The sequence below is a fragment of the Motacilla alba genome, chromosome 4, assembly GCF_015832195.1.
Source record: "Motacilla alba alba isolate MOTALB_02 chromosome 4, Motacilla_alba_V1.0_pri, whole genome shotgun sequence".
NCBI lineage: Eukaryota > Metazoa > Chordata > Aves > Passeriformes > Motacillidae > Motacilla > Motacilla alba.
In genome coordinates, this window is record NC_052019.1 from 2773356 (window position 1) to 2782918 (window position 9563).

General features: G+C 57.4%; 1 protein-coding gene across 4 annotated transcripts; it reads left to right on the forward strand.

Annotated features, from left to right (window-relative positions):
* Window positions 1-709: 709 nt before the first annotated feature.
* MAVS (mitochondrial antiviral signaling protein) lies at window positions 710-7968 on the forward strand. Of its 4 annotated transcripts, none has more exons than XM_038135085.1 (7): window positions 710-824; window positions 1459-1588; window positions 1699-1879; window positions 2222-2439; window positions 2820-3381; window positions 4397-4551; window positions 4946-7968. In XM_038135085.1, the coding sequence occupies exons 2-7, from the start codon at window positions 1472-1474 to the stop codon at window positions 5597-5599; spliced, it is 1887 nt and encodes a 628-aa protein (XP_037991013.1). In that variant the 5' UTR covers window positions 710-824; window positions 1459-1471; the 3' UTR covers window positions 5600-7968. The 4 variants fall into 4 exon arrangements, with proteins under 4 accessions (XP_037991013.1, XP_037991016.1, XP_037991015.1 ...); XM_038135088.1 differs by lacking the exon at window positions 710-824 and adding an exon at window positions 835-1317; XM_038135087.1 differs by lacking the exon at window positions 710-824 and adding an exon at window positions 835-1288.
* Window positions 7969-9563: the final 1595 nt, after the last annotated feature.

The following is a 9563-nucleotide window of genomic DNA, read 5'->3' on the forward strand; positions in this document are numbered from 1 at the left end:
CCCTGCTCTGGGCTCTCCCTGTCCCCGCTCTAGGATCTCCCTGTCCCCGCTCCGGGCTCTCCCAGTCCCAACTCCGGGCTCGCCCTGTCCCCGCTCCGGGCTCGCCCTGTCCCCGCTCCGGGCTCTCCCTGTCCCCGCTCCAGGCTCGCCCTGTCCCCGCTCCGGGCTCTCCCTGTCCCCGCTCCAAGCTCTCCCTGTCCCCGCTCCGGGCTTTCCCTGTCCCCGCTCCGGGCTTTCTCCAGGATGTCCCTGTCCCGCTCCGGGCTCGCCCTGTCCCCGCTCCGGGCTCTCCCTGTCCCCGCTTCGGCAGGCTCTCCCTGTCCCCGCTCCTCCCTGTCCCCGCTCCAGGCTCTCCCTGTCCCGGCTCCAGGCTCTCCCTGTCCCCGCTCCAAGCTCTCCCTGTCCCCGCTCCGGGCTTTCCCTGTCCCCGCTCCGGGCTCGCCCTGTCCCCGCTCCGGGCTCGCCCTGTCCCCGCTCCGGGCTCTCCCTGTCCCCACTCCGGGCTCGCCCTGTCCCCGCTCCAGGCTCTCCCTGTCCCCGCTCCAGGATGTCCCTGTCCCAGCTCCGGGCTCGCCCTGTCCCCGCTCCGGGCTCTCCCTGTCCCCGCTCCAGGATCTCCCTGTCCCCGCTCCGGGCTCTCCCTGTCCCCGCTCCAGGACCTCCCTGTCCCCGCTGTCCTCAGGGACCCGGAACTGGACACACCCCCTGTCAATCACTACCTGTCAATCACCGTAACGGGCGTGGACCGCAGCCAATCAGCTGCAGACGCGACGCAAGGGGGCGGGGCCGCAGCGGTGCCGGGCGCGCGGCGGCGGCGGGCGCAGGTGAGGGGCCCTCAGGGGCCGTGAGGGCAGCGGGGAGGGGACACCGGGGCCGCACCGACCCCCGCGGCCGCCACAGCCCCGGCCGCCACCGCCGGCCGCTCTGCCAGGGGGATCTGCGAGCGGAGAACCTCCCGTTGCTCCCACGGGGGCTGAAGGTCGCGCTGAGGGCGGGGGGGCCCCCGCCGTGAGGGCGCGCAGAGCCGCGTCGCGGCCTGCGGGCCGCTGTTCGCTGTGGGAAGGAGCCCTGTGCCTTCCCCTTTGGTTTTTGCGTTGCTTATGGGGGATTCCCGCCGTGGCCCCTGGCGCTTGTCTTGGCCGTGCCGCCTGTTCTTCGCTGTCGGCTCTCGTGACCCTATCGCCAGGCCGGCCCCCAACCCGCCGGCTGGATCCAAACAAGCAGAGTGGGAATAAACACAGCGTGGGCGATGGTAGAAAGAAGCGAGGTCTGTGGAAGTGAAGCTGAGGTTTGAACTTAAAGCCAAGCGAATTCTCTGTGCGTGTTTTGCGACAGGATTTCCTCTGTCTCATCGCAGTGTCTGTGCCAGGGCACGGGTGGCTGCCTGCCCGAGCTTCTGCAGGCAGCCTGAGGCTCACCAGCAGCCTGTGCTCACCCGAAGTCTCTGTCCCTCTGCAGGTGCTGAGCCAGGATGGGTTTGGCTGAGGACAAAGTGTACACCCATATTACAAGAAACCTCAAGAAGTTCGGGACTATCCGAGTGGCATCGCTGGCCGATTCCCTGACCTGCCTGGTCGATGCTGACAGAGTAATTTCCTATTTTCCTGAGCTCTGCCAGGCTCCTTCCCCAATGGCAACATAGAGCTGTCTTACCTCTAAGCCAGACCCTCTCTTAGATACCCTGTGTGTTTTTCCTAGGATGAACTCCTCGCCCGGGAGGAGACACGGGGCAACCAGGCAGCTGTCTTTAGGTTCTATCAGCACCTGAGGTGCCGGAAGGGCTGGGTGCAGGATCTCATCCAGGCGCTGCACCAGAACAACGCAGGGCACCTGGCTGATGAGCTGCAGGAAGTCTATGATACCTGGAAACCTCGACCTCGTATGTAGCCTCATCCTTCCTGGGTGTGCCCTGTGGGGTGCTGGAGGTGGGGGCATGAACTTGTCTCTGTCCCTGCCTCGGTTTCCCAGGGTGCTGGAGGTGTCTGTGACTGTCCCCAGGAATGTCCTTCACTGTGGTGACATGTCTGAGGGTGACGGGTCCGTGCTTGGGTTGGTGGTGGGCTGGGGTTCTCACCTGAGGGAGATGGAAAGATGAACAAAGGGGTGCTGTTGGCTTGGCTGATGTGGGGACAGAGCAGGGACACACACAGGGCTGCCTCAGCCCCACACTTATCCTCTGCTTCCTCAGCTTTTCCCGCCATGATCCGCTTGTCTCTTCCAGGTTCCTCAGCTCCTGCTGGTGCCTCCTCCCTACCCAGTGATGCCCATCCCACTGCCTCCTCCATCAGTGCTCAGACGCCATCCCGGGGGCCAAATTCTGCCCCGTTGGCTGGGCAGCCACGCCAAGACCTGGCCACTGGTGACCACCCACCTGTCCTGGCCCCTGCTGCCACCACCATGAGCACGGGCCTGGAGGCCAGACTCCCTGTGCAGGAATCGGTGAGCAGGGCACACGTTGGATGGGGACACAAAGATCCCTTTAGGCCCTTTTGATTTGGTATGGGGAGCCTGTGGTGGGGCCAGGCTCCTTCAGGGCCAGCCCAGGCAGCTGCTCACTGCTGATTTCTGCTGCATCTGATGGCTTACAGCTCATACATGGCCCTGTATCTGCTCCCTCTCTGTTTCCCTCCATGGGGGGAGTGCAGGGTCTGCTTTGCCACTCCAGGCTTCTCTCCACAACCCCCAGCCCTTGGGTGGGTCCCAAAGAGAGATCCCCCCTTCACAGCCAGCCTCAAGGGGGTCACTGCTCAGGGTTTGGGACACCCCGTGGTGCCAAACCCCCTCATCCCAGTGATTTAACACAACTCATTTCCTTCCAGCTCCCCAAAAAACTCCCAGAGCAAGAGAATCCCCAGCCAGTTCCACCTGGGAGCAAAGTCCACGGTGCAGTGGGAGGAGAGGAGAATCTCTCGCGCCCCGCCGGGGCCGTGCCAGTGACAGCGGGGACACCAGGGGTGGCCGTGCCACCGGCCGCGTCCCCAGAGCAGGGCCGGGACTGGCTGAGCCGCCGGCCGGTGTGCGTGGACAACGGGTTTTTTGGGAACGCCAACCACCTGCACCGCGGCACGCCCGGCCTGGCCCTGGGCAGGTCTGTTCCGTCGAGGGATGCAGGTGCCACTCACAGCCCCGGGCAGCCCAGGAACGAGCCCGAAGAGAGCTCGGATATCTCCGTGGGGTCACCGCCGAGGCTGGAGGGGGCCACTCGTGGTGTGGGGCAGCAGCCCCCAAAGCCAGTGCCAAAAAAGCAGCCTGTGCCAAGCTCTGGGCACGGTGAGCCTACGGACAGCTTGGTGGATGTGCGCAGCCCCCTCCTCATACAGGAGCAGTTTGACGCGGAGAAGAAGCGGGTCGGGATGCTGCCAGAGCAGCCAGGGACTGGAGGTGGGTTTCCCTCCTGGCAGAACCAGGCAGCCACTGGGGAGCAGGAGGTGCTGCTGGGAGCCCCTCACTGCAAGAAAGAAACTGGGGTGCTGGAGCGTGTCCAGAGATGGGAATGGAGCTGGGAGGGCTCTAGAGCATAAGTCTGATGAGGAGCAGCTCAGGAAGCTGGGAGAGCTCAGTCTGGAGAAAAGGAGGTTTGGGGGAGACTTTCTCAGTCTCCACAACTCCCTGACAGGAGGGTGGAGCAAGGTGGGGATTGGGCTCTGCTCCCAGGTAATGAGCAACAGGATGAAAAAGAAATTGTTTAATGGGAGGTTTAGATTGGATAGTAGGGAAAATTTCTTTTTGGAAGAGGTTGTCAAGCACTGGAAAAAGTTGTCCAGGCCAGTGGTAGTCACCATCCCTGGAGGGATTTGGAAGGTGTTTGGATGTGGCATTTGGGGACATGGGTTAATGGTGGCCTTGGCAGTGCTGGGGAAATGGTTGGAATAGAATAGAATATTTCATTTGGAAGGAACCCAATGGTCATCTCATCCATCTGCATTTTAATTTTGTCAGTGGAGCAGCTTTGGGGTGTGGAAGTTCTCCCCCTAGTTTGCAGAGATCTTTGTATGCCTGTGGGAGAATTTTACCGTCTCCTACATCCCTTACCTTTGGGCATCGTAGAATCAGGATAAAGGCCTGTCCTCCACTCCAGGGTCTTGGGGTGGGAAAAGAGACATCCAGCCCTTTCCCCTCTGCCATGTGGGGTCGGCACCTCCTGGCTGGGTGGACATGGAGTTTCAGGAGCCTTAAAAGCCTCTGTTTCCCTTGGTGCTCCTCAGCCCCACACCCACCCTGCATGAATTACCTGCAGCTGCAGGGAAAGCTCAGGTGCCAGAGCAGAGCCAGAGCCAGGGCACCGGGTCCTGCTCCCTGTGCCACCCCCTCAGCTTAGGGACTGTCCTGTCACAGCTTCCTTGAAGAAGAGCAAAGCCCCCGGTTAACACAACATGCTTTGATTTCTCCCTGACAGGTGCTTCGATGGAAACAACTACCGTGGGTGCTACCCCTGCGCCCAGAGACACTTTCCCATCCCGTGACAGCTCTGTGAAGTCTCTTACACAAGAGAAGAAACTGCCCGTTGGGAACACAGCCAGCAGCACCCCCTCCGTGCCAACGAAGGAGAAAGTAGGTGACCTTTCCTCTTGCCACTTGCATTTCGCTCATGTCCTTGTGCACTCTCAGTGGTTAGGAGATTTTCTGTCGCAGTGTCACAATGAGCTGGTGATGAGTTTATTCAGGGATTTTTTTTCCTGCTGTGGTGTTCACGTTACCATCCACATGGGAGAAGGGAGCCAAACTCTGTTGGGCTTTGACTCCTTACCTTGCCAGTCAGTCTCCTGGCTTCCAGGTGCTGTTGTCCACTGCTCTCCTTCCTTCACCTCCCTGTTATCTATGACCCAACCTTGTTGATGCAGATGTGGGGACGGTGTTGAAGTGGGTTTATGTGGGATCTGTGTGCCCAAGACCAGGCCATTGGGTGCTTCCCTTGACACCCAGCCCCTCTCCTTGTCTCCTGAAGGTGCTCCCAGCCTCAGCAAACCCTGTCCTGGGCACAGCTGTGACAGGTGGCTCTGAAGGCGTGGCTGGGAGATCGGCTTCCCGGGTGAGCTCTGCCACGAGCATCTGGGCACCTCACAGTGATGAGGAGAAGGAAGAGGAGCTCAGCAAGCCAGGTGTCCTTGTGTCCACACCTCAGGGCAGCCCAGAGGTGGCCAGCAGAAGCCCAAGCTCTCGGGAGCCCAGCAACCCCTGTTCCACCACCTCCAGTAGCCTTGGCCTCAGCAGCGACCCAATCCTGGTGAGCAGTGGTAGCCTGAGCTCAGGAGCAGCATTGCCTAGGGTCTGCTCGGTTCCTGCAAGCCCCAGGGAAAAGGAGGCACCTGGAGCAAGCAGAGACTCCTGTCCTGCTCCGAGCTGGGACAGCAGCTCCCTGGGCACCCATGAGCTCCGTGTGGATCATCACCCCAGCGTCCAGCTTGGAGCCGGCAACGACGGAGTCAGTCCTTTTGGAAGCTCTGTGAATTCCAGCTCTGGCTGTGACGCTGTCACCAGCTCACCTCCGGCCAGAGTCCCCAAGGGGGACAGCAATGGCCTGTCCCTGCTGTACATCCTTCCAGCCATCGGTGTCATTTCTGCCGTGGCATTCGCCGTGTACGCCCGGCTGCGGAAATAGTGGATGGGACACCATGACCAGGATACAGCCAGGGGGATTCCTCTGGCAGCAGGATTTTGGCCAATGCATTTGAAGCCTGAAGAGTAGCAGGGGGCAGTAGGGGCGTTGTTAAATCTTTTTCTGGAAGGTTCTGCTGGAAGAAGCCTTGGTACATGATGCTGTTGGGTTTGGGTCCATTCCCTCCCATTTCCCAGCCATCTTCTTGGCTGTAGCCTTCTCTTTTTACACCCCTGGAGGAGAAGATCTCGCTCCAAAATGATCCATTGAGTCAAAAAGGAAAGCACTCATGGTGATCCTCCATGTCTTTGTTTCATCCCAGGAGGCCTCAGGGAAACATACACTGGTGATCCAAAGAGTGACCTCCAGGTCGCTTTGTGCAATGCAGCCAGGAGAGGTGGTGCAGATATCCTCTAACAGCAGAGCTGATTTTCTTGGCTCTGCTCATCTTGGCTTGAAAATGTGCCCGAGGGTGGATGCAGCAGCCTCCCCTGGACGTCTCATGTTCAGTTTGCCTTACTTGGTGTCTCTGGCTCTGCTGCTCCTTCTGGGATTGCTTCATGTGGTACTGACCCTGGGGATAAACATGAGGGTCAGGAAAGATCTGCATCTAACCAGCATTGTCAAGGATCAGCCTCATTTTACCCCCTCCAGGCAGGGAAAGGGGTTTGTGATATAAGAGGAATGTTTCAGGCAATGGCAACCTCAAGCAGACTTGGTCCCACAAATGGTTGTTGGGTGTCTTTGATTTTTAGGCTGGATTTTTGGAGCTTGGTTGGAAGGGTAGATGGAGTTCTTGCTCTTCCTGACACCTGTTGCTATGGGGTAGGGATATAGGAACCTTCTGCCCAGGCTGGGACACAAACAGGATCAACTGTGCACTGCAGGGAGGCCATACCAGAGTCTGAGATGCTCTGAGCTGTGGGGAGACCTTGCAGCACCTTCCAGTGTCTAAAGGGCTTGGAACAGACGGGTCTTGGGGAAGGTGTCCCTGCCCATGGCAGAGGGCTGGGTTGAGATGCTCATTAACGGCCCTTCCAACCCCAACTGTTCTGTGATTCTAAAATACAGTGAAGAAGCAACAGCCTGGAGTAATTACATTGCTCTACGTTGCTCCAAGCCCTATTCAGCTTGGCCTTGAACTCTTCCAGGGATGGGGCAGCCATCCTAGCTGCTCTGGACAACCTGTGTCAGTGTTTCACCACCCTCACAGGGAAGAATTTCTTCCCAGTATCCCATCTATCCCTGCCCTCTGACAGTGGGAAGCCATTTCCCTTTGTGCTGTCTCCAGGTCCTTGTCCAAAGTCCCTCTCCAGCTCTCTTGTAGCCCATTTAGGTACTGGAAGCTGCTGGAAGGTCTCTTCTGAGTGTTCTCCAGGCTGAGCGCTCCCAACTCTCCCAGCCTGGCTCCAGAGCAGGGGGCTCAGTCCTGTGGCCTCCTCTGGACTCACTCCACAGCTCCACATCCTTCTTATGTTGGACACTGCAGGTGGGGTCTCACCTGGGCACAGCAGAGCAGCAGAACCACTTCCCTCATCCCCCTGTGTCCAGTAACTTATCCTAAATTCCTGCCATCAGCACAACTTCCCAAAATCCACTCTTCCTGCTGGCAGGGAGCTCAGCCCTCTGGGGCCTGGCTGCAAAGCGCAGCCATCACACCCGGAGCGTGGCCTGTGGTAGGAAAGGTCCCTCAGCCCTCAGTGACTGCTCCTCCCTCCCAATAGTTTTCTTCCGCCCAAAAATCCAAGAAGTGCCTCCATAAAACTAAGGACAGCCAGTAGATGCAGGAGGGAGGTGCTGACTGTGGTGTGTCAGGGCTGCTTTCCAGAGGAGCTCGAGGTGTTCGTTCCTTGCTCAGTGCCTGCTGCTGAAGGAGGAAGGGACAGTCCTTTAAACACCTCTGCCAGGAGAGGGAACGGGGGGGCTGCTCTTCCCATTACAGATGAAATGGTTATCACTCCCTACTGGGAGGGACAGGAAGGGACTTGCCTTCTCCACACTTTCTGTAATTCAGGGCAGATCCATGAGATCCCAAAGCAGCTGCATCCATACCAAGGCCTTCTTCTCCGATGCTTTACTTGCCTGTGAAACTCTTCCCATATTTTTTCCATACATTTAAGCAACAGCTTGTACGCTTTGCCATTTCACGTTGGATTTCTCTTGTGAAACAGCTGGTTTGTCACCACCTCAGACTGGGGAAAGCACACGTTCGGATAGCTGCTGTGAAGTGCCAGCATTTTCACAGCTGTTACGTAGCACTTTAAAGCCTCATTGGCAGGAGATGGTGCAGGAGGGAGCTGCGTCCCAGCACATCTTTTACTAACAGGCTAAAAAGCCTTTTACTAACTATAATAAATTGGTTTGACGCTTCACACTTGACTTGTTGTGATTTGTGGGACAAAGAGCAGGAGGTTGATGATGCTGCGGCTGGAGGCAATGCTCTGAAGGGTTCTGGTGGCAGTGACACTGAGAGACTGAGGTGCCAGGAAGAGGTGCCAGGGCTCAGGGACAGCTTCCAGAGCTCATTTTGGAGCAAGCACAGGACCTGATCCAGAGGATGCCCACCATGGCAGGTCTTCCTGTTGGTGGTAGGACACCCAGGATGAAAACAGGGAAGGTGGTTTCCGAGGCAGAGAACAGCTGAGCTGCACAAGTCAGGATGTTGTCACCAAAGAGGACCTGGACTGTCACAGTAGATGTCACAGTTGAGAGGGCCATGATACAGAGTATAACCATACAACTTCAGCAGGCTTTAAACACTCACCCAGAACAACACCATGGCACTTCAGAAGGCTGCAGCCTCCTTGTTCTTTAGTCCAACCTTTTATACACCCCTGATGTTCATGCATTGCGCCTGTGTGCCCTCTGCTCCCTGTGTGATTGATCAGTGCAACTCAGCACTCCGTGTCTCATTGCTTTCAATGCTGCTCACCTGCTTCTCACAGCTGTAGCCCATTAGGGATGAGGCTGGCCACAGCCCCACTCCTAATTACCAAAAACTGAATCACCAAAAAGAGAAATGCACCGAGCACCTGCAAAGTGTTGCAAACTTGAAGGGTGAAACAGAGCCACGAGGAGCTGTGGCTGGAAGAGAAGGGACTGGATGTAACCAGGTGGACACTGCACAGATGTGTGCTGAGCGTGGTACCCACCCAGGCCAAGATGCTGCTTTATTCATGATGCAGACTTTCTGCTTGAATTCTTTCCTGGGATCCTGCCCAGAAGATGGGCACCTTTTCCATGCTGGGCTGCCTTAGCCACTCTGGGTTCAGCTCTGGAGGTGCTGCTCCTCTCTTCTTGTGCCCTGAACAGCTCTGACCTGCAGAACAGAAGCACCGACCTCCTTAAACCACCATTCACCCCCCTGTGTGCTGTTTGGGGACAAACAGGAAGCTTTTGGGAGGGAACAGCCCTTTCCTGTGCCCTCTCCATGCTCCCAAGGGCTCTGCTCTGTCCCAAAGCTGAGACCCACGAGCTTCCCTCACTTTCTGCTTTCCCAGCTCCAGCTGTTACAGCCCAGGTGTGTCAAACACAGTCAGCAGGGGTTGAAAATACTCGAGAGCTTCAGGCAGCTCAGCCAGTCCCTTTTTTACCCAAATGAAAGCAGCGCTGCTCTGGAGGAGATTATTTGTGTTCAGAGAGCTCATCCTTTATCTCCTGTCACTGCCAAGCCCATTTATCCACTTCCTCCACTCACCCAGCAGGATATTAAAACACACCAGCTGAATTTGACCCATCCCTTCGTCCCATTTTCACTCTGGCAACCAGGATTCAGCAAATTTTCACGGAAATTATCATACCTTTGTGGAATGTTGGTCACTGATCCTTCAGGTATCGAATTAATGCCTGAGGATTGTGGTGAGCTGGGATTACCTCAGGGCAGGTGAGGAGCGCCCTGGGTCACCCGGCTGTATTTCCACGCTTGGTGTGACAGACAACAATTAACATTCCACACGGGAAACTCCAC

Bases quoted from the DNA above. Each gene is read 5' to 3' on its own strand.
- MAVS (XM_038135085.1), top strand. From the start codon at position 1,472: ATGGGTTTGGCTGAGGACAAAGTGTACACCCATATTACAAGAAACCTC. The intron at 1,589-1,698 runs GTAATTTCCTAT...TGTTTTTCCTAG, and splicing joins GCCTGGTCGATGCTGACAGA to GATGAACTCCTCGCCCGGGA. The intron at 3,382-4,396 runs GTGGGTTTCCCT...TCTCCCTGACAG, and splicing joins AGAGCAGCCAGGGACTGGAG to GTGCTTCGATGGAAACAACT.